The sequence below is a fragment of the Aricia agestis genome, chromosome 5 (assembly GCF_905147365.1).
Source record: "Aricia agestis chromosome 5, ilAriAges1.1, whole genome shotgun sequence".
In the NCBI taxonomy this organism is placed as follows: Eukaryota; Metazoa; Arthropoda; class Insecta; order Lepidoptera; family Lycaenidae; genus Aricia; species Aricia agestis.
This window is the reverse complement of record NC_056410.1, coordinates 20,296,504-20,322,529: the sequence shown is the minus strand read 5'-3', so window position 1 is coordinate 20,322,529 and position 26,026 is coordinate 20,296,504. Positions and strand designations below refer to the sequence as shown.

The following is a 26,026-nucleotide window of genomic DNA, read 5'->3' as shown; positions in this document are numbered from 1 at the left end:
TTTTAGTTGCACGATTTGTCAATTTGTAGACTTGTTTTGATAATAGAAATTGATTTTATTGTGGTGCACCTTTCGATATCGTTTTTAGAAATTCCGTTGTAAGATTGTCCAATTTAGAGTGCAAGTTAGTATTTTTGATAAACGATTTCAATTTTAGTTTTACAAATAAAATATCCGATGTATGAACCATATTATTTTTGATGTGAATTTGGTTATAAAGGTCGTCTCGTTTTGTATGATGTTTAAGTTTTTTTTTAAGCACATGTTCATTTAATCAATTGTTTTTTTTGATCAGCATTAGTTTTTCTGGTATGCATTCAGTTAATTAGCGGAGTTAAGGTAGTGTGCTGAAAAATTATTCTGATGTACATTTAATAATATCCCAATTAAAACTAAGTAAGTAAATTGACCTTAACGCGTATTATTTCTATTTTTAAATCAGATACCTAGTAACTAAAATTTTATTAAAATAATTACATTTTACAAACAAGGGATGGTCACCAAAAGCGCCATACCGTTTCATGAAATTGCTGAGACAAAATCAACAAAATAGGAAAAGCGTGACGAATATGTAAGTCGTCAGTCGTCACGCGGGCTCACGCGGGACTGCCGGGACAAACCGGGAATCACGGGAAAAGCACGTGTACAAACCGTCCGAAGTACCAGGCACCCAGGAGCGCATAGGAGATACCTCGAAACGCCTTCGATAGTAACCCTTATGCGGTTGACATAAGGTCCTGTAGTAGACTGCTCTAGCATAGGAGTTGCAGGAGATCGTGCCTGAGAGTGCATTCCATAGTAACCCTTAAGTGGTCGATATAAGGTCCTGTTAGTAGACTGCTCTAGCATAGGAGTTGCAGGAGATAGTGTATGAGAGTGCATTCCATAATAACCTTTATGTATTTGACATAAGGTCCTGTCAGATTAGTATAGGAGGGTGGCTGGCGCGGCGCCAACGCAACAAGTGCTTGCCAAGTTCAAGTTCATTTTGGAAATCGAAAGTTTTATTGGTTGGGGAATTGGGTTCTGTTGGTTATTGGGTTTGTGGGACATTGTTGTATCTGTGCCTAGATCTACTATTGTAATGCTAGTTGAAACGTTAATGCAGCTTCGTAAGTGTAGCTACTAACGCCCATTTTGTGTGAGACCTCGGACCGTGATATTTGTTCAGTTAAGGGTTTGAGACGGTTTTGATTAAAAATGTTTTTACGCTACGAATAATAAAAACTAAGGAATCGTAACTCCCATACTATTACCGTTTTTTTGGTTCCTTTTGATCTGTCATGTAACGTCTAGCCTAGTACCGCTCAAGGTGTCCTAAATATTGCAAATGTATTGAAATGTGTACCTAAGGTACACTTTTTTGACAAGTATTGTAGAGCATGTTTTTTGACGGAGTTACTTTTCCTTAGTTTTTATTATTCGTAGTTTTTACGAGAAAAACCCAAACCCAAACAAATAACTTCATCTAAAATGGTTTCATGATTAGGAAATCGATAGTTTTTGTCTGCCTCGCTTTTTAATCGTAAAAGTTTTTCACTCATTTCTAGTAGTGAGTAAAAACATTATTTTTCTTGAACTTGAAAAGGTTAAAACGAATAATAAATATCACGTTTTATTATTTCTTCTTTTGTCAGGACTTCAGAAGTCAGAACAATGGGACGAGGCATAAAACTTCATAAAATTGATACAAGTTACAACGATAGTCAATAATAAACTTTAATGATGCTTCTCTATTTCCAACCGGCGCTAATCTCTTACTTATCGCAAGAGTTTACAACTTGGCAATAGCTGGCAATAGTGCACCTTTTATGTAAATTATCTTTTTTAATTAAGTTTCGTAAAACTATGTACCCCTGTTGAATACATTTTGAACTCTAACTCCACGGATTGGGGTTTATTTTTGAATGGCTGTACGGCTAGAGATAGAGTAGTTATCACACAGTGCGGGCGCTCGTTAAAGTTTATGTGGAATATTAACAGATGAAGATGTAATCGCACCGTGTCGAGTGGTGAACGTGTATTAATCTATGTCATCATCATGATCATCATTATCATCAAAATCACCAAAATCATCATCATCCACAAACTCTACTTTCTCTATCAATCTTCGTCATTTCTAAAATAGGTTGTAAAGATGTAACCTGCAAAAGTGAAATTTATTTTTATGGAAACAATTAACATGATTATAAAACGACGAAACAAACGTAAAAGTGATTAATATAGTTCAATTCTTTTCGACGCGCCATCTTTAAATATAATACATACTATATTATCTTTTAAGATATTTAATAGCCCAAAATTCTCTTTAGTTTTACTTACCCCGGCAAAATGTACAGTTCATTTAGCTTCCGTAGAGTGAAATTGCATATTAAGTTCGTAACAGTCACCTCATGCTTGCACCTGCAACAGATGTGGCGTCTAGCCAAGTTAGTAATGCACAATGATTTTGTACTCTATCTTATACGAGTAGAGTCCATTTTACGGTAACATGCTAGTTACGTTTAGGTTTATCAATATTAAACTCTATCTAAGGGGTGTAGAGTGCAAAGTAAGTTAGCTAGGATGAGATAAGAAACATTACTTAATTTATTTTTAATCTGATCATGACAGCATGTAAATATAGAGTTTTTATCGTAAATCAAAACGTAAATAATTTGGCTATATATATGGCGTCATAGACAAGATACTACGTTATATTTGATGATGGTGTTGAGAAGAAAACTGTCTGTAACTTTGTCCTCCAGGAAAATTCCTTCTATCTTTATCTATTGATCTGTATAATTTATTCGTAATTCTAATGCGTCCTATAAAGGCATAGCCCTGATTTGATGTGGCCTTAATACTGTCTCATCGAACCCAGTCTATTGGAAAGGGATAGGCGCCAGGGGTGGCACTTGTTGCGTGCCCTTGACATATAGGTCACTGGGGGACCTGTTGCCAGCGGAAAGAGATAGAACGAGATAGAGCGAGATGCAAGATGTAATCAAACTCCAATTTGCTTTAAGTTTCGATTGTTTTTTTTTGTGGTTTCAATTTCAAATGATTTGAAATACTCGAATGTCCTTTGTTTGAGGGAAATTGTTCCCTACGTAGAGCATTGTGATAATGTAGAATTTCGTAGAAAAGAAATGAACTTATGTGTGCTGTAAAATTAGATGCTGCGTTAATTAATAATTATTCTAAGTCTTCATTATTTTCTAAACCATCATTAAGTCTATTTGTGTCTGAGAAATTGAGAGTGAAAGATGTTTTAAAAGCTTTCTTACCGTATACAGACAGACAGACTAAACCGGTGGACTCAACAGTATGCTATGTATGATGTATCACTTGTGACAAGTAGGAGTCTGCATGAAAGACTATTGAAAGTTAATATTGTATTCGGCTCCTAATGATACCTATACCAAAGGTTTATTCGGATAATAAAGTTTTGATGATGTGTAAAGTAAGTACATAAATAATATTATAATACAGGGTGTAACAAAACTAAGTGATAATACTTTAGGGTGTGTACGTGTTCCTTGTAGAGAGTTCACTGTGAAAGTGGCAGCGCTGAAAGACCAACATTTTTTTCACTTTTGTATAGGAAAGCGTCACGACTCACGAGTATCCCCGTACAAAAGTGAAAAAAAAATTGGTCTTTCAGCACTCTTACTTTCACAGTGAACTCACTACAATGGAACAGATACAGTATACACACCCTAAAGTATTATAACTTAGTTTTGTTACACCTTGTATTTAAATTACTTTACTCTCTTATACTTAATCCATAAATACATATTTATAGAATATAGATTATAAGAAAATAAAGTTAGAAAAACAGTATTTCTACCGACATGTAATATCAATTATCAATGTAATAAAATTTACGGGTAAGTATATACATGTTTAATAATGATGACTAAACATTATCTAAAGTTTATATCACCAATTATAGTGCAATATATCTCTCACCAGTCTCCATGAAATCCTACTTATACAGTTATTTAGGATCCTTTTGTTCAATACACCTATTCTAATTAGCCGTTTGTGTCCCACTGCTGGGCAAAGGCCTCCCCTCTTTCCTTCCACACGTCTCTATCCTTTGCTGTGTTTGGCCACTCTTTATCAACAGCGTCTAGTTCGTCGCGCCACCTTTTCTTGGGTCTGCCCCTGTTTCGCCGACCTTTCGGTAGCCACTCCGTAACTAGACGCGCCCATCTGTCCGGGTGCATGCGGGCGACGTGCCCTGCCCAGCTCCACTTTAGACCAGCAGCTTTTCTTCCCACATCCATTATTCTTGTCTTGGAGCGCAGAGCGGTGTTTCGAATACGGTCAATCCTTTTGACACCTAAAATGCTGCGCTCCATAGCTCTTTGACAAACTCCGAGCCGGGACTTCTGTAAGTCGGTCAGAGACCAAGACTGAGCACCGTAAGTTAGGATAGGTAGGATGCACACGTCGACGAGTTTACGTTTTAGGCAAAGTGGAAGGTCCCCCTTCAATACACCTACTTTTATATAATTATACCATACTTAGTAAGTTTATATTAGCTAATGCAATAAATACCTGCTAAAGTTATTAATAATTTAAATAAGTTAAAGATAAAGCCACAGTAATTTTAGGATTTAAATTCTTTGTTTAAATCCTGCAACCTAGTTTTCAATTGTATGATGATGAATGAAACCATTTTTAACCCAACCTTGAAGAAGTTATTTTCATTTTCGGTATTTTAATATATCCTAGCAATAATGTTCACATTTTTCAATTTCTGTCGTTTTCTTCACGTATAAATACGGTTTAATTTTGTAATTTTTAACCTGTCCTACATTGTTTCCTATTCATTTTCATTTTTCAGTTCATATCCTATCCTACATCCGTCATTAGTCCCTCGTTGGAAACTCCACGAATGACTGTACCGCTACTGATGAGGCTCGAGCACGCGAGGTTGCGACATGTTGTTTTCTGCTTCAGCGCGTGCACTTGATGTGCACTTGTTACCAATTCGTTTCATTGAAGCAGGATACTCAATTGATATTGTTGTCTTTGGGATCTATCAACATCGACGTAGGCTACGTTGCTAATGTCATATTGTAGTATAATCAGCAAATTATACAACGCTGAAATACATATTTTTAATTATAATATAAATCATCAATAATCCAACGTTGAAATTCGTTCAAAATTGAGTTGTGATCTATATGAAGAGACGTAAGACGATGCTGATGAATTCCGAAGATATCGGTATAATTTAATACAAAAAGAAACCGCGTATAAATAACTGTAATACATTAATCACTGATAGATTAATTAGTGTGTAATTTCCAGTGATTGTGTTGCAGGGCTTCAGACCGCGCGCGAAGCGGACCATGTAGTGAACGTTCACCGGGCGATACGACATGGCCGACATAATGTGTGAGGATGTCGGTTACGAGTACGACACGACCAAGATCCCCGATATCGTGACGCCGGACGAGATGGCGGAGTCGGGCTACCAGGACTCGGAGCGGAGCTTCGGGGAGTGCGAGAAGGGCTGGGCGAAGGACTGGGAGCGCCGGGACTCGAAGGACTTCGAGAGCCAAGGGGACTCAAAGGAGGGCTTCTGCGACTCGGACAGCGGGGTGGACGGCAGCGGCTGCAGCACGGACGACTGCCCCGTGGTGTCCGCCAACGACGTGCTGGCGTACTACGACGTGCGCCCGCGCCGCCGCCGCGCGCCGCCGCTCAACTTTTACCACGTCGATATCGAGAGGATGGCCATGGACGCTATTGTTCAGGTGAGTCGCTTTGAATGTTTTAACGCCTGTACTCAATTGAGACATGACAGTCTTAAGACTATAGCTGTATAAAAGAACATAATACAAACGGTCGAATTGATAAACCTCCTTTTTGGAAGTTGGTTTATGGTTAAAAATACACGATGATAAAACGCGTTCTTGAATCCGAGTCAAATATTTTGTATTGCAACAGTTTCTTAAGACAGACGGCGCGTGTCATCTCTCAAGTAAGCACTCGCCCTAAGGTGAGATGAGCGCAAAAGAAGTAAAGACGCTAAATACCTTAGGCCTTAAGGATTGGAGAGTGATCCATGAAGTTTAATATAATTTATCCGCTTTCGTACTCTATGCAGGCATTAACTTTTTTACTGTTTTTACTCGTGCGTACTTTAGGGGTAGCGTTAGTTAAATTTTGAAGCAGAATAACAAAATTTTCCTTAGTAAACAATTTTTCATTAAGTACACCTTATATAAATAATGGCATAGTTAAAGTAAGATATGGTTGGATTATTTATAATAAAGTAAATAATAATAGGAATAAGTTATTCAAATTATGTAACATAAATTAGAAATGTTATTTCTGGGTAAAATCTGAGTTTTTCGAGGACTCGTGTGGGCGTTGTATTGTATTTTTGAATCAATATTTAAATTATAATTCTCCTGTTAACATCTATTAAAGGCTAAAATAATTCATTGTTATCGTTCTAAAAATATTAATGCTAATTAAAAAGATTTTATTTTAAGTCTTTCAAAAGATTTTATTTTAGGGTATATTTCATTTAAATCACGTGAACTGTGTATATTTTGAATATCGACTTATTTTATATCTTAATTAAGAGTTAATTTTAAACTTTATAACTATTCTAATAGTTACAAAGATATATATATATATATATATATGTAAGTTTAAAACTTCTTATTTAGAGTAGGCTGGTATGTTTGCGACAGAAAAGTAAAATATTTGAATTTTGAAGGACGACAATGTCAAGTTTGTAAGAACTGAAAAAAATGTTTTAAGAGAAAATATATTTTGTGTTCAATTTGGAGGATTTAAATTATAAACGTAATTGTCAATTGATTATAAAACGACAATTCGCTCATAATAATATGGAGAAGCTACAATTTAAATTTACTTTGCTGCCATCAAGAGACGGAAAATCAAATGTACTTTCTATAACAATGATAACAACTCAAAATAATAAAGAGTACTATATACCTGAAGAGTTGCAAGACATTAGTCATCACAGAGAAATAATGCAAACTACTACATATAGTAAAGTGCGAAATAGCCTAAAGAAAATATACCAGACCAGAAGGATCTGGATAAATATGACAGAGGAGTTGAGGAATATTTATGTAGATGAAAATGATAATCTGCAATTTGGAGATCAATATCTTGAAGAATTTGTTGAAGAACAGGCAGTACAAAAAAATAAAAATGAAGGAAACATACACGAGATTAGACATCACAGCCTTAGGGATGTCGCAGAAAAATTTATTATTGATAAATTTTCAACTAAGAATATGAACGCGACCTTATGGATTAACACATTTGAAAGAGAATGTGCTCGTTTTGTCGTCACAAGTAATGAACAGAAAGTGGAGATTCTTAGATTGTTTTTGGATAGCAGTTGTATTGATTGGTATAATTCAATGATCATGAAGCTAACACTGAACTCTGAATGGTCTATTTGGAAGTCTAAGTTCTGCGAAACTTTTGCAAACAAAGGATGGAGTCCAGTCAATTTCGCTTTAGCATTTAGATATAGAGATGGTTCCTTGATAGATTATGCAATAAGAAAAGAAAAGCTTCTACTTGAAATGAGGACATCTATTGACGTAGGCACATTAATTGATTTGATTGCAGCAGGTTTGCCAGAAAATATATTGCATAAAATTGATAGAGAGATTTTAACAGATACGATAGATTTGTTTAATGTACTAAGGAAACATGAACATATGATACAAAAAAAAAATACTGTGTATGCAAAGAAAACTTATAGAACTACTTGGCGAGCTAATGAAAATAATGAAGCTACACGAAATACATGTAAGATTTGTGAAAATTTAAATAAGGGAACACGTTATCACCCAGAATCTTTATGTTGGTTCAAAACAAAAGACAATGATAAAGTGAAAAGAAATTTAATTAGACATGTAAATAATTCAGTTATTGAGGCCGAGTTGAATGAGACTGAACAAAAAAACTAGTGGTGACACCATTAATAACTGTAAAATTAACTGTAAATGAAAATGTTGAAATTAATGGAATTTATGATTCAGGTTCCAACGTTTCCTTGATAAACTCAAAATTGCTTAAAATAAGAAATACAGGAAGCTATGTAAACAAGGCAAGCTTAGTAACTATTAATGGTGTCAGAAAAGCGACTGGATTGACTAGATTAAAAATTAAGATTTTTGAAGTAGAAGAAATGGCGGATGTTTATGTTATTGATGAAAATAATTTTAAACATGATTTTCTTATTGGATTAGACTTGATTAAAATGTTTGGATTAATTCAAACTGAAGAATTAACAATTATCCAAAAAAAATATAATAATGATAACAAGCAGATGATAGAAAGTATGAAAACGGAAATAGATAGTGATGGAAGTAAACATAATATAAAAATAAATTTTAATGAACATGTCATAGAGCAAGACATAGAAATGAAAATAGATCACTTAGAAAAAGGTGAAAAAGATAAAATAAATAAGCTGATTGATGAGTATAAATCTGTTTTTGCAAAAGACAAATATGATATAGGTACTGTAAATGGATATGAAGCTAGAATTGACTTAATGGTAGAGAAATATTGCTGTAAGAGGCCTTACAGATGCACTATGGAAGACAAAAAAGAGATAGAACAGCAGATAGCAAAATTGCTAGATAATAAGCTAATAGAAGAATCCTATAGTCCATTTGCAGCACCAGTAACATTGGCTTTTAAAAAAGAAGACAATAAAAAAACAAGGTTGTGTATCGATTTTAGAGACTTGAATAAAATTGTGGTACCGCAGGCACAACCTTTCCCTTTAATTGAAGATCTAGTGATAAAGACTAGAAATTGTAAATTTTTTACTACTTTAGATGTGAATTCAGCATTTTGGTCTATTCCGTTAAGAATAGAAGATAGAAAGAAGACAGGTTTTGTAACTCAAGAAGGGCATTATCAATGGACATGTCTACCTTTTGGTTTAAAAACGTCCTCAGCGATATTTCAAAGGGTGTTGAGTAACATATTAAGAAAATATAAACTCAATGAATTTACTGTAAACTATATAGATGATATTCTAATATTTTCAAAGGATTTTGATAGCCATATTGATCACTTGAAACAGTTATTAGAAGCTATAAAAAAAGAAGGATTCCGATTAAAATTTGTAAAATGTAACTTTGCCTCAAATTCTGTCAAATATTTAGGACATATAATTCAGAATAATTCAGTGCAACCTTTAAAAGATAACATTATTTCAGTACAGAACTTTCCTACTCCTAAAAATCAAAAAAACGTGAGACAATTTCTTGGTAAAATAAACTTCTACCATGAATACATTCCGAAAAAGGCGATAATATTAGACCCTTTACATCAATTGCTAAGGAAAGGCCAAAAATTTATTTGGTCTAATGAATGCCAAAAATCTTTTGACACGATAAAGAATCTATTATGCTCAAAACCTATATTAGAAATTTTTGATCAAAATTTACCTATAAACATTTATACAGACGCATCTATAGAAGGAGTTGGTGCAGTGCTAAAGCAGAAACAGCCAGATGGCAAAGAAAAAACTGTAGCATATTTTTCAAAAAAATTGACGGAAGCGCAAAAGAAAAAGAAAGCCATTTATTTGGAATTGTTGGCGATAAAAGAAGCGGTGGTTTTTTGGCAATATTGGCTAATAGGAAAACCATTTACGGTTTTTTCGGACCATAAACCTTTAGAAAATATGAATTTAAAATCGAGAACGGACGAAGAATTAGGGGATCTTACCTATTACCTTTCACAGTATGAATTTAATATAGTTTATTCTCCTGGAAGAAATAATTTAGAGGCGGACTGCTTAAGCAGGAATCCGGTATTAAATTCCGATGCAAATACTGATGAACAACTTAAAGTTGTAAATTTTATAATGATTGAAGACATCCTTAAAGATCAGAAAATAAATAAAGAAATACAAGAGCAAAAACATAAATTAATAAATAAACATAATGTATACTTCAAAAGGGTTGGAAAAAGAGATAAAATAATTTTATCTGAAGAATTATGTTTAAAATTTTTGAAAGAAGTTCATGAAAATATGTGTCATATTGGAATCAACCAAATGCAAAAGATGATTGGTAAATTTTATTTTATTAGAAATTTATCAGATCATATAAAGACGATTTGTAAAAATTGTGAAATTTGCATAAAAAATAAAACAAGAGGACATGAAAAAATTGGATTTATGTCTCATCTAGGACCAGCAACGAAACCTTTTCAGATAATGTCCATAGATACAATAGGTGGATTTGGAGGTTCGAGATCATCCAAAAAATATTTGCATTTACTGGTTGACCATTTTAGTAGATTTGCATTTATACATACGTCCAAAACTCAAACGGCTAATGATTTCATTAAACTTTTATCGAATATAGTAGAAACCGAAGAAATTGGTATGATTTTGACGGATCAATATCCGGGAATTAATTCGATTGCATTAAAAAATTTTCTTCGTGGAAAAAATATACCCTTGGTATTTACAGCAGTAAACTGTCCCTTTTCTAATGGCTTAAATGAACGCCTAAACCAAACATTGGTAAATAAGATAAGATGCAAAGTTAACGAAAAAGGAAAGAAAAGAGCATGGGCTAATATAGCTAAGGAGTGTGTTAAAAAGTATAATGAGACTGTTCACACTGTTACAGGTTTCTCACCATCTTATCTTTTATATGGCACAGAAAATGTAACGATTTTACCGAAGGAATTAAGAAGTAGCATATCAAGTGAGAATTGGATAAATGACAAGAAGATTGCTTTGGAGAATACAAAAAAGTCTCATGATTACAACAAAAAATTAGTTGACAAAAATCGAAAGCATTGGGATTTTAATGTGGGAGATCTAGTTTATGTTGAAAATGGAAATAGACTGAATAGATATAAACTAGAGGAAGTTTACATTGGACCATTTCGGATAGTAGAGAAGGTGTCGAATTCTATATATAAGATAGACACAGGTCATAAGAAAGCAGAATCAAATCTATTTCATTTGACAAAAATGATTCCTGTACCTATGTTAGATCTAAGTTAGATTTAGGTAGATGTAATAATGTAAAAAAAAAAAAATTTTTTTTTTTTTCGTTTTAAGGGGGGAGATGTAAGTTTAAAACTTCTTATTTAGAGTAGGCTGGTATGTTTGCGACAGAAAAGTAAAATATTTGAATTTTGAAGGACGACAATGTCAAGTTTGTAAGAACTGAAAAAAATGTTTTAAGAGAAAATATATTTTGTGTTCAATTTGGAGGATTTAAATTATAAACGTAATTGTCGTTTCTTTATATTTACAGGTACTTATGTTATTCCATTATTATTTTATTTACTTAGTTCTTATAGTTTTAAATGTTTTACTGTTTGCTTATACATTAAATCTTTATATTTACAGAGAAACAAAATTGTTTATGTTTTCCTCCTATATGTCGTAATAATTTTATATATATATATATATATATATATATATATATATATATATATATATATATATATACTTACAGTATATCATATATATCTAATAACTATAGTATAAAGCAAAGTCTCCATAATTTCCTTGATCTTTAAAATTAAAATACTAATAACTAAACTAAATCTGTAAAACTAAACTAAATTTTCCATAATCTTTAACACTACACAAACGATTGAATTTGTTGCGGTTTTGTTTAATAGATGAGAGTGATTCAAGAGGCATACAAGTTTAATACATGCTTAAAATATAACAGTATATTAAGTACAAATTACAATGTATCTAGATAACGTAGGTAATGTAATAAAAGATATTTTATTACACGTATTATTCAATTCACTTAACCGTGAACTTTCATACTTACGATCGTAACAAGGAAAATGTACTGACTTTATTGAACTAAGGGTCATTTCATACTGCAACGTTGTCAGGTCTAGCGATGTCTTTTAAAATGAGCCATTCAAAATTGGAACAAGCAGCCCAATCGGCAAGTCTGTTGTTTCAATGTGTGTCTTCGAGCTCAACAAATAGAGTTCAGTTTCGAATATAAAACTACATCACATAGCATCGCGTCACGTCACAATGTGACTGACCGTAACAAGGTAAAAGTACATATAGAACTAATTGTATTTTCTATCGGCAGTTACGTCAAAGTTACCCAATGAGTCAGCCGTCAGATTTTAGTATAGTATAGTTATTAGGCTTGCGCAAACCGTTACAAAATGTAACCAGACATACTATATGCCTTTCTCTTCAGCTCACTTTTATCTGAGGATAAATATGCCGTTTGTAAGCTATGTTGAATATTGCGGGCAACATCGTCGCAACTCGCATCAAAGAGCAATCCACAGAAACTTTACACTTTATAAACAGTATCTGTGCTTATAAATATAAATCCTAAAATTTTCTTTGAACATAATAATCTTTTTATCAACATAAACAATATCAGTGGCGGATTTACAAATTTGCCGCCTGTAGGCTATTCAATTTTTACCGCCCCTATAATTACTGACCTTTGAAATTCAATACGTTAGTTTAGTTCACAATCATACCCACCAAAAACATTTTTTGAAAATTTTTGCTGAGACGACCACACAAGGTTTCATCCTGTGCGGTAGCGAAACGGCGAAACCTTACATAATATTTACTGGTATGGTTAGGGTCAGTAGAGTTAGGCCGTGTAGATTCAGAAGCTTGGCTCTACATGAGATCTCATATCTTTTTCACAGGGTAAACCGTAAACCTTATGTGGTCGTCTCGGCAATATTTTACAAGAAATGTTTTTGGTGGGATTTTTATTTCTGTTAGAGAAAAAAATGAGGCTAAATTTGCCGCCCCTCTAAATCTGCCGCCCTAGGCTCCAGCCTACTTAGCCTATTGGTAAATCCGCCACTGAACAAGATGTTGTCCGTGGCGTGCGCGCAATGTGATGCCCCAGGAAATTTCCTACCCCGAGGTCAATTTTATGTAAACAAAACATCAAAATCGGCTTAGCATAGATTCTTTGTATTTGTATAGTATCTAATAATTTCTCATGTGTTTCCTCACTGTCGATATATTATAATTTATAAGATAAGTAGTTTTAAAGTTACGAGGGAACAGATGAACATCCATAACCACATAAATACATACAGGTCAAAATCATAACCCTCCGTTTTGCTTCGCCGTAGTCGAGTAAATAATATGTCCTGCGCCAATTTATTTCAAAATAGGTTCAATCTTCAAAGAATCAAATATCAGGCGTCAATATTACATTGTACGTTCGAAGGATATTCACTCGGCCTACACAGTGATATTACTAATTAGTGTTATTAGCTAAATATGGCAATAATTTTAGTTATTAATTATTTAATGTTGTTTGAGCTCTTAAAAGGAATTCAGTAATCCATTACCGATATATTCGTGCGAACACACGAGCCAGTTATTATCATTTCGTGATTTGTCGATTGTTTTTATTAGTTTTATTCTGTTTTATTGCATTCATGCTATCATTATCAGCTGGTTATATAACCTCTTGCTAATCCATACTTATATTATAAATGTGTGTCAGTTACCTCCTATGCAAACACTTTGATTTGACCAGGAAGGACATACAATACTAATTGTTATCTCGGAAAAATTTACGGTTAAACCCTATTTTGGCACGTACTGACGCCTGCTTTTACGCAACGTAAAAGCAGGCGTCATCTAGTGATATATATTTTCTATTTTACTAATCAAGATATTTAGTCTAATATTGAAGGTTCGGTGCTTTGTCTGTCTTTACCAATGTGCTAGAAAAAAACTTAGTTATTACATATAACCTTTGTTACCTATTGCAAATAGTTTTAGTGCCATTAGGCCACGGACGCTCCGGATGGACTCCGACGGACTCCGGACGGAGTGTGGACCAAGCTGACGATTAAACTTCAATTTAAGAGGGCGACTAATCCAAAAAATCAAACATCGTCTTCACACTCACGCCCGTCTTTCATATGCCAGGTAAAAAGGACGACGAGGATTCATCGCCAAATTAGTTTTTCTCAATAACTCGATAAATATGTACAACATTTAAAAAATCCGCTAGGTCGATCTCGCAATGATAGAATTTTATACAATGTGTTAAAATATTAACTTAGTTCAATGCACGGCTATGGCAATAAATGAAAAATTTGTGAAAATTAGATGCATCTTTGTGATTTTTTTCTACAGAGAAAATTTTAAGATATCGTGTTTTTGCTCAGATCGAATTCTCGGAAATATAATGTAGTATCTAATTTTAGAAAATGAAACAATTCGGGGCTTATTTAGTCGCCCTCTTAATGAAGAATTTGACAGATAATGTACTTATTACAGGGGCTTACGTCAAAAGTAATTAATAATGCGTCAGTTAGACTCTTACGGCCGTTCCCAATATTTGATCTATCTCTGGTTTTGCCCTACTAGAGTTAGGAATAGCTCAGATTAGACATTAGAGACATATATTTTATGTCAATTGTGAGCTATTCCTATCTCTAGTAGGGCAAAACCAGAGATAGATCAAATATTGGGAACGGCCGTAAAAGAGACGCCTGCGGGCCTGTCGGTCATCATTGGATAAATTTTTATATTTGCATGATTCACACACATAATCAGCCGCTTTAAGGAAAAAAAGGATCAAAATATTTTATTCCAACTACCCCGGTATTGCTAGAGTCAATTTATTTTCTCACTTTTTGCCATCAGATCCTGGTAGACCTATAGCTATTTTGGATATGTATGCTACAACGAGCACGCAAACCAGAGGTTCCCAAGCTTCTTAATTTCATAGATGTTTATAAAAAAATTGTTCATTTCGGTGGACTAAAGTTTGTTACTACAAGTGACAAACTCTACTTTTCTATATTTTGTCTGTTACATGAAAAAGTCTTCACTTTTACTCATAGGGGTCAATTCAGACCGTAGACCGCGACGCGTAGATGCATTTGTAAATTTGTATGGATTTCACACATTACAATTGCGTGAGACATCTTGCAATTCCGTCAAATCCATACAAATTTAGAAATTCATCTACGCATCGCGTTGCGGTCTGAATTGACCCTTAAATAACCTAGAAACCTTTTGAAATATAAGGATAAGTAGTAAAGTATTACCTAAGTTCTGTTACCGAACAGATTGATGCTAATACGTTAGCCAATGCTGACTTATTGAACAATATTAATGTCACTGAAGTCTAGACTGTAGAATTTAGATTCTAGATAGTTTAAGAAATGTTGGAATTACTTTAACTTTTTCAATAAAATTTCTACTTATTTCGGTAAATAAGTGAAAGAAAATCTTTGCGTGGTAATGACCAATGATGTAGAACTAAGGCCTACTTGCTCCAGTATTGGTTAAAGTTAACTCTGGGTTAATTAACCATAACATTACGTTACTTCAGTCGTTTTTCGTACTTAGAAGACATGATATTTTAACATGGGGTTCAATTTCATTTAAACTTATGCAAGTGGGATAAGTGAAATAAAAAATACTAAATGTAAAACATCAGTTCGAAGTTTGAAATCGATTCGAATGCAGTTGGCGGCAAAACTTGCATTTATCTAAATATGACAGTCAAGAGTCAAGACACGAATCTCTAGCAAGGTCAGTGGATTTAAACGCTAATGTTTCTACTTAATTACCTATGTGTCACAAACGACATTAAACACCACTTACGCGCATACAATTATAATTTTTATGGAGTTTAATGTAAAGCCCATTTTCGTGTAATGGCGAGCGGTCGTTATGCCATCTGTTGTAATGCACGAAGCCGTATTGTCGCCGTGTGCGTGTAAAATCGATATTGTGTTGGCGGATATATCGCTCAAGGGCGCATTCAGGGTTACCACTGTTGCAGGTAAACAACTACATGATTAGAAAGTTGTAGCCCCGGGCTCAACACCTTGCACTCGAGAGAGTCCAACATAATTAGCTCCAGTCAGTCGGGAATAGCTAATAAGGATTTTCCTGGATGGAGAAAGAAAATGGTGGATAAGTTTGTTTAATCAGTATACTGATCAATATTATGTATCGCTAATAAAATATGAATCATCATTTCTGAACAACAATCGTCTTTAGACTTTACTCTCGTTTTCATATTTTAATGACAAATTGACAACGTTTAACCTGCGGACAACACATTTATTAAAAGATGTCTAAAGCCATACTCCTAGGCACAATGTATCATTAGAATTTCAAATACATACAGCTTAAAACAAAAAATCTGAACGCCATCCTAAAAAACAACCGTGGACTGTAAACACCTGGGTACATATTTTTAGGAGTAAACAAGTCTATTTTTAGACGACAGACAAAAAATTATGAGTGATAGCCCTGACACAATTGTTCTTCAATTTGCATAGAGAAACAGCAGTTTCGAGAACCTCGCCTCGAGTCTTTCCCGGAATACGGAAATATGTTGTGAATGAATCTCTAGCTGTAATAAGTAAAGTTACTTTTATGAATATGGTAAGCTGTAAGTAACTTTTTGTACTCGACGTAGCCTATGGTAGGGGTTCGTTTTGTAGGCTGCGTTAGAGGTCTGTCTAAAGGATTTACTTGTCCTGAAAGTATTTTTTGTATCGTACCCTATGCATAATTATAATAAAACTAGATTACGTAAAATGCGTATGCAACTCCGTTGCACCAAAATTCGTGTATAGCGCGGGAATCGCATATATTTTGTCCGCAATAAAAAGTTGTCCAATGTCCTTTCATTCAAAGTATCCCCTCACTTCAGTGGTTCGGGCGTCAAGGCGTTATAGACAGACAGGCAGACAGACAGACACACTTTCGCATTTATAATATTAGTATTGCTGTCCCTGATAAGTATTTAATATTATTATAGTATGCATTTACAACTTATTTAAATTCAATGCTATTACAGTAGCTACACTATAATAATAATAATAAACCCGCAGGGCAGCTTGTGGCGAGCTGTTGGGGAGTAGCGACCCCACGAACCCGAGTGCTCCCAGGGAAACCCCTGTTCTCCATCTCCGGCTTGCCTTCACCGGCCGGCCGGAGTGAACACTAACGGAGAATCAGGCCCTACCTCTGCCTTGCCTTAACCGGCCGGTCAGAGTGGAGTCGCAAGAGCTTCGGCTCGGAGGGAGGATGTGAATCGTAAGTGGCGAGTGGGCGACGTGATGGGACCCTCTGAGGGTGCAAATGATCGGCGTTTAAAGTCCAGCGACACCTCTCCTGCCTCAAGCCGCTCTGTCAATGTTGCCGCCTCGGTGCACCGTGCGTGCGGCCATTTTGAGGGGCCCATTCAAAGAGTTGGCGAGTCACCATCTGCCAACTTTATGATACATGTTTCCACGTTGTATCGGCAGACGCCATAGTCCTTCCATAGTCCCAGTTACCCAGTTCACGAGCACCTCACCCCCATAGCCCGGTATCATTTCTAATATCCATTCCCTGTAATAGTCCTACACTGGCCGCTGGCTCTCCATGGCCGTACTCCCATAGTGCGGACAGGGAGAGTCGCGGCCAGTGTCACATAACATTTAGATTAAAACTGTGTAACGGGCCTCTACGTGTTGGCTTCGGCCCCACGCATGCCTTCCAAAGGTCCGGGATTTAATTGCCCGTGAGCAAGGAATACCTTACACAAATAATAATAATAAAGCTTTATTAATTCCACAATGTAAATTAAGTACTTACTATGAAACAGTTTTGTAATTATTATTTACTTATCTAGATGTGGACCCCCTCAGGGTAAAAGCCTCCTCCAAATTGTTCCATTGTTCTCTATCTTTTGCAGTGACAAGCCAATTTCTTCCTGCGCTGGCCGCAATCTCGTCCTGCCACCGGGCGCACGGGCGGCCTCTCTTTCTCACGCCATGCGGTCCTTTCCATTTTGTGGTGTTGACAGTCCATCGATTATCATCGTATCTGGCGAGATGACCAGCCCACTTCCATTTGAGTCTTTGAGCGTCTTTTATTTTTGTTCTTTTACGTATTTCTGTGTTCCTCACTCTATCTTTTAATTTTATGTTTAAACAACTTCTTTCCATTGCTCTTTGAGTGGTCTGGATTTTTTGCCTTGCCTTCTGGTCGTAAGTCCACGTTTGGCATCCATACGTGAGACAGGGTAGAAGTGTCATATCCAAGATAATGCTTTTGAATTTTAATGAAAGTTTAGATTTCATAATTTCTTTTTGGGCCCAATATTTCTTCCATGTAATAGCTAGTCTTCTCTTTATTTCCTCTAAATTTCGATCTTTATTAAATGAAATTTGTTTTCCCAAGTACGTATAGTTCTCTACGTATTCGAGAGGTACCTCATTAACCCGTACTGATGCCAACTCGCTGTTAGTCATGACTTTTGTTTTTTCTAGGTTTATTTCTAGGCCCACGCGAGCACTAGCATCTTGGAGATCCTGAATCATTTCGTTGAGTTTATATGGACTTTGGGAAAACAAGACGATGTCGTCCGCAAAACGGAGATGGCTTAAATATTTTCCATTCACATAATATATTCCTTGTTTTGACCATTTTTTTTTTATGAAATAAGGGGGCAACGAGCAAACGGGTCACCTGATGGAAAGCAACTTCCGTCGCCCATGGACACTCGCAGCATCAGAAGAGCTGCAAGTGCGTTGCCGGCCTTTTAAGAGGGAATAGGGTAATAGGGGAGGGTAGGGAAGGGAAGGGAATGGTAAGTTTTCCATTACATTTTGCAGGACCGCTATAAATATTTTCGCAGAGATGGGGTCGCCTTGTCGAACGCCTCTATTAATACTGATCTTGGTGCCAACTCTGTCTAACCTGACTCTACTAGTGCAGTTCCTATATATATTTTTGATGATATTTATATATTTTATGTTTATATTTTGGTTGTTTAATGCTGTCCAGATGCTAGTATGTGAAATAGAGTCGAATGCTTTTTTATAATCTATAAAAGCTATGTAGAGCGGGTTTTCATACTCTATATGTTTTTCAATGACTTGCTCTACTGTATGAATATGATCTATAGTGCTGAATACATTTCTGAATCCAGCTTGTTCCATGGGTTGGCATGAGTCTATTTGCGAGGATATTCTGTTTAGTAAACAGGGTAGCTACACTAACCAAATATAATATTGTGACTATTGTGACTATATATATAAAACTCAAAGGTGACTGACTGATTGACATAGTGATCTATCAACGCACAGCCCAAACCACTGGACGGATCGGGCCGAAATTTGGCATGCAGGTAGATATTATGACTTTGGCATCCGCTAAGAAAGGATTTTGATAAATTCCAACCCTAAGGGGTTCAAATAGGGGATGAAAGTTTGTTTATAATAATACTTCTTAACGCGAGCGAAGCCGCGGGCAAAAGCTCGTATTGTATATAAGTCGAATCACGTGACTTATATCCAGTTTCTTAGGTTCTTTTGGGGATATTTATCTATTCACTAGTGTTTTAATTGGCTAACGGCAAAACATAATATACCAATCAATAACGATGTTGTCAACAAACTCAGAAACTGACTATAATATTAGTGGAAGTTGGATACTTGGAACGCTACTAGTATTGAACACTTTTAGGCTGCACCACATACATGTCAAGTGTCAACTACACCTTGACTTTACTTTTTCACACACTTTGGCCTAGTCGTGACTTCAGTGTCAAGACAGTCAGAAATCCTGCGAGGCCCGGGCGGGGCCGCGGGGGGCGAAGGCCCCGCGAACACGTGTGCCCCCGTAATCGCATTACTGACTCGTCAACATAACCGAAAGTGCCTAATTAGTAATTGTTTTTTATGTTAATGTTCCTAGTCTGATACACGTGCTTGTTACAGATTAAGAAATATATTTTCGATAACTTACGACACCAAGGAATATATAATGTGTCCCGACGTCAGTGACCGATCCTTTAATAATTAATATCATAAATTATGGCACATTTTATCGATTAATTGGCTCCCAAAATTTTTCTTCTCTAACTTAAAAAAAAAACCTTTCCTTGGCGAGATACGTTCTTGCTTAGGATTTGTGTGATTTCCTGTAGGTTTGCTTTGGTACCAAAAATTAACTATTATAGTTTGTACACCATCATGCTAGAATCAGATTTTTTTTTCCTTTTGATAATGATGGGATCCTTTGCCCTTATTCGGGTTGAATTCTTGCCATATAAACTATTTCCTATTTTACATCTGATATTATAAAATTATCATCTTTTTAAAATAAAATTTGAGCTAATTTGTACTAGAGAATACCCAATGGTCGAAATTCGACCTCAAATAAAAAATTAAATTATAAGTTTAAACAACGATTTAATATTGACTAGAGATCGCCCAATGGTCGAAATTCGACCTTAGTTTCAACGACATTAGGACTACTATAGGTAGTAGTATTGTGTAAAAAATATTGACTTTATCATTTTTTTTTCAACTCTCGTCTCTGGGACTCAGCTGATCTCAGACTGGCCGTGTAAGCATTAGCTAATAGTATCTAAGATTCAATAAAAAAAACTATAATCCATTTTCAATTTGTCAACTTGTTGTCAAAAGACTTCAACCATAAATAAAAGAGTATAATTCGTATCTATAGTCTTGTCACTCAAAAATCTGTCATTTCTCATGTGTGTGTGTTGTAGTGTGTGTAATGTTTTATTTGTTAAAAAAATGTATGATAAAAGCATAATTTCAAAATAATATTAGTTCGATGCACTCCTTCACCATATAAACTATAACTGTGCAAAATTTCATGCAGGTGCGTTTCCCCATAGTTACAAAGTTTTTCGTTCGCGTATGAATATTATGATGATGATATTCTATATTATTATTTTTAGACATAATTCCTGCGTCAATCTCAGATTAGTAAAGTCAAATGATGACCGGCTGGCCGTGTAATAATTGTCCAGATGATATGACTGGAATCTGGATGACCGGAACCCTAGTTTCCGTTAATTTAATAGATATTGGTCAAACTTATTTAAGAAATCCCTTATCAAATACCATCTACAGATTTAACTCTGATCTAACGTATTACAAATCTACATTGACCAGACGCATGTCATCATTGGGTTCTTACCCTATTTTTTAGTGTTCCTTACCCAAAGGGTAAAAACGGGACCCTATTACTAAGACTTCGATGTCTGTCTGTCCGTCTGTCTGTCTCCAGGCTGTATCTCAAGAACGTTCTGAAATTTTCACAGATTGTGTATATCTGTTGCCGCTATAATAACAAATACTAAAAACGAAATAAAATTAATATTTGAAGAGGGGCTCCCATACAACAAACGTGATTTTTTAATTTTTTTTGCTATTTTTTTCCTTTGATATCAATAATGGCTATAGTTAGCACTTGAAATTTTTACAAAATTTTTAATTATATTTGCACTTTAATAATTGTTAATAAAATTAAAATAAAATAAATATTTAAGGGGGACTCTCATACGAAAATCTCATTTTTTGGGCTATTTTTTCTCTATAACGGTGCGGAACACTTCGTTCGCGAATCCGACTCGCACTTGGCCGATTTTTTTTTCTTATTCTAAGCGGTAAAAGAAAATGTTTAAAGCATTTTTAGAACCGTCATCCAAATAATTACCAATTTGTAAACTAGGCGAATTTCTGAAGAAGAAACAGCCCTTCTACATGACTGGTAAGTAGGCAATTCTTTGAATCTCTACCTTAAAACGTAGCGCCGTTTGATGTGAACAGACCTTTACATGAATGTGGCACTACTCGATATTGTTTGTATAAGTTCTGCACGGCATCACGACTACCTCATAATACCCGCTCGTGATCCGTGATGTACCTAGACATGCTAAGAACACTAGGTATCTAGGTAGGTACTATCTATATGGAGCTAGGTAGTATCTCTAATCCTTACCTATATTATAAATATACGTGGGAGAGACGAGCAAACGGGTCACCTGATGGAAAGCAACTTCCGTCGCCCATGGACACTCGCAGTATCAGAAGAGCTGCAGGTGCGTTGCCGGCCTTTTAGAGGGAATAGGGTAATAAAGGAGGGTAGGGATGGAAGGGAAGGGAAGGGAATAGGGAGTAGATTGGGCCTCCGGTAAACTCACTCACTCGGCGAAACACAGCGCAGGCGCTGTTTCACGCCGGTTTTCTGTGAGAACGTGGTATTTCTCCGGTCGAGCCGGCCCATTCGTGCTGAAGCATGGCTCTCCCACGTATAGATAATCTAAACGCGGATCAAAAATGACTACTTAATGTTTTTACCCATTTCAAATCAAAAGTTATCATTTATAACTATAATAATAGTAAATAACTTTAGCATCTTTATACTCGGGGAATTATTAGTATAAATACTACGAAAGATTATGACACACCTTTATACGACTGTGTAAAGAGTATTAATTGGTATTATCAATTTGATACAGTCAATATTTTCTTATTAACTTATTAGAGAATTATTGCCTGATACAACGGTCAACGGTATAAGCTATAACTTTTCTGACAGTGACTTTGACGTGATACCAATTATATCCACATTAGCGTTTTTATTATAAACATTTAATTATATGATTGTTAGATATAGTTATAATTATTATAAGTAAGTAAGCTTTATTTTATATAAGTACCTCATAAGTTATACTGTGACGTTTGTTTGAACTTACGTAACTTGCCAAACATAAAAAGTTATAATATCACTAGATCACGCCCCCAACTCCATTGCGTCGTAATTCGTTTGTTTCGCGAACACCCGTACCTAACAAAAAATATATACGTGTGGCACTCGGGAACTGCCGCGGTAAAGCTATTGCATAGTATTTTTTACGGTTTCGTACCCAAAGGGACTTATTCGACTTCGATGTCTGTCTGTTCGTCTGTCTGTCTGTCTGTCTGTCTGTCTCTAGTCTGTATCTCAAGAACCGCTATAGCTAGACTTCTGAAATTTTCACAGATTGAGTATATCTGTTGCCGCTATAACAATGAATACTAAAAACAAAATAAATTAAATATCCCATATAACAAACGTAATTTTTTTGCTATTTTTTGCTCGATATCAATAATGGCAATAGGTAGGCACTAGAAATGTTCACAAAATTCTCAATTGTACACAACTCTAATAATAAATAATAATATTTAAATAAAATAAATAATTAAATGGGGCGCCGATACAAAAAAACTCATTTTTTACTTATTTTTGCTCTATAATGGTACGGAACGCTTCGTGCGCGAGTCCAACTCGCACTTGGCTGATTTGATCAACTTATGCAATTATAATTCGCATGCAAACACCGTGCCAAATTCTGGAAACGCCGCACACAGACACGCCGGCACAGACATACAGACTTTCGCTTTTGTAACATTAAGTATACATCTCTCTAACTCGCGCCCCTATCGCTTACCTGTTGAATCAGATGTTCAACCCTAAAGTAAAATGTACAAGCAATTTTAGAGTCTCCAGACTAGCTCATCTTATCTTATCTTATATCTTTAAACGAGCAATTCTTGTATACACAGTGTGTAACAAAAATAAGTGATAATACTTTAGGATGTGTATGTGTTCCTTGTAGAGAATTCACTGTGAAAGTAGCAGCGCTGAAAGACGAAACATTTTTTTCACTTTTGTATGGGCTCGCCCCACGCTCGGGCCCTTGCCCATACAAAAGTGAACAAAAATTTTCGTCTTTCAGCGCTGCTACTTTCACAGTGAATTCTCTACAAGGAACACATACACACCCTAAAGTATTATCACTTATTTTTGTTACACCCTGTATATAGGGGGTTTCTGGGGCGATAAATCGATCTAGCTAGGAATCATTTTTAGAAAATGTCATTTTATTCGTGTTTCATCGAATACAAACACAATCAAATAGCTAGTGAACACAATCAAATAGCTAGTGATATATTAAACGTGTTAGATCTAAAAATATATTACCTGAATAGTTACATAATATTATATTAATAGCTCATAATAATTAATAACCTTTAACACCCATATCAATAAACAATACTAGACTTTGACGCTCGCAACTCCATTGCGCCAAAATTCGTTTATCCTATCGTATCGTATCGTATCGTATCGTATCGTATCGTATCGTATCGTATCGTATCGTATCGTATCGTATCGTATCGTATCGTATCGTATCGTACAATAGTTTATAGTATAGTCCTTTCACGGGACTTAAAGTAGGTAATCTCCATACCAATTTTCAGCAAAATCGGTTCAGTGGTTTGGGCGTGGAGAGGTAGCAGACAGTCAGACAGGTCTTTCGCATTTATAATATTAGTATGGATATACCTGAATAGGTATACCTATTACCTACTTAATCTTATAAAACTGCATAGTTTACTAAGCGGGTTTGCACAAACAAGTAGTTTGAGGTCGCACGCGTGTTCGCGGGTGACAGATCAAACCGCAGACTGGTCATCAGTCAGCACACAGCACTCGTCATCACGGTTAGGTGGGATCCGGAAGAGATGATCTTCCTCATAAAACCTGTTTTGTCTGCTGTTTTTTATAGAGGAACAGGAGTACTCTTTGGAGATAAAAAGTAGTACACTTTTCAATTTAGAGCACTTTTTGGCCCATTTGCCTTTTGTGGCCCAATGTGTCAAGAATAAAAAAAAAAATTTTGTTTTAATCCTGTTCTTGGACCATTTGCTGTGCGGTTTGTACATTTCCATGTTTAGATCCTTGTAGTTAGCGCAAATTCCGTTATCAACCAATAGTCGATAGTAGGTTGATTGGGTCAACCACCAGGAAACTTTTCTCTGATCTTGAGTCAAGCGAACCCGCAAAATTTACTACGTTCCTAGGTCAAGCAGGCCCCACTGATTTACTCTGTTACTGGATCAAGAGAATCCGCTAAGGAATTTCTGTACCTGGGTCAATAAATGAGCAGTATCGGTGTCGTGACGGTGTTGCGACACCCGGTGTCTGTCGGTGTCAGCCGGTGTCAGCTGTCGACACCCGCCGTACGTCATTACACACTCACGATACACATTTTGCAACTAACTTGTTATAATTTGATGGAAGGACCCTCGATAGAGAACTTCTAAAAGCTTTATAATTATGCAGGGTGTAACAAAACTAAGTGATAATACTTTAGGGTGTGTATGTGCTCCTTGTAGAGAGTTTACTGTGATAGTAGCAGCGCTGAACGACCATTTTTTTTACTTTTGTATGGGCGAGTACCCCAGCGTCACGAGTTTTCTCATAAGTGAAAAAAAATCGCTGTAAGGATATAACATAATGTTATGGAGCTACACAGTTTTCAAGCAATTTCTATATTGCAGAAAATTCACAAAATTATAATACGTCACTAAAGACTAAAGTACCTTTGAAAATTGAAAACAAATATTTGTTTTTCGTTAATTTTGTGAAATAAAATTTAAATGCACTCGGTCAATTTCATTTTATCTTTGTCGGATATTATAAATAGTCACATTTTACACTAATGTTAATTAAGAGGTGGTAAACTTATTTCATTTGTTTATGTATTAAATACTAAACGCTCCGCGCGGCTTCGCCCTCGTAAATTAGATATTTCACAGACAAATTAGCCCACAAAAAATAGCCTATGATCCTTCACGTGGTCTACTTTTTATCTGTGCCAAATAACATAAAAATTGCTCCAGTAGTTCGTGAGATAAGCTCTTTCAAATAATTTCCCCCGTTTTTTTCCACATTACACATTTTCATCTATTTCTTCGCTCCTATTAGTCTTAGCGTGATAAAATATAGCCTGTAGCCTTTCTCGATAAATGGGCTATCTAATACTGAAATAATTTTTCAAATCGGACCAGTAGTTCCTGAGATTAGCGCGTTCAAAGAAACAAACAAAGAAACTCTTCTTTATAATATTTGTATATAATTCTAATGCTGTTTAGTAGTATTTGGTGCACGTGGTATGCAATAAGCTTATGCATGCAATCTCGTGTAGTGCTGCAAGCTGTTTTGGCGCCTTGCCATGGGAAATTAGTTTAAGCGACAAATAATGTTTGTGCTGCAGCTTGCAAATTACAATTATACAAACTTAAACACATTACAGTAAATTGTATAGCATCTATTTGATTGCTTAAATGATAAATAATTTACAAACTTTTTTGCGCTATGGCAGCAAATTAAGCCTTT

General features: G+C 35.5%; 1 protein-coding gene across 3 annotated transcripts in view; it reads left to right on the top strand.

Annotated features, from left to right (window-relative positions):
* The window catches only part of LOC121727236 (terminal nucleotidyltransferase 5C), a 225,194-nt gene that overhangs the window by 26,862 nt on the left and 172,306 nt on the right, over window positions 1-26,026 (top strand). For 2 of the 3 annotated variants that reach the window (XM_042114953.1, XM_042114954.1), the window contains exon 2: window positions 5,322-5,756. In XM_042114953.1, coding sequence (XP_041970887.1) covers window positions 5,379-5,756 — 378 coding nt within the window. In that variant the 5' untranslated portion in view covers window positions 5,322-5,378. Of the gene's footprint in view, window positions 1-5,307; window positions 5,757-26,026 lie in introns of all 3 variants that reach the window. The other variant, XM_042114955.1, reaches the window with a different exon arrangement.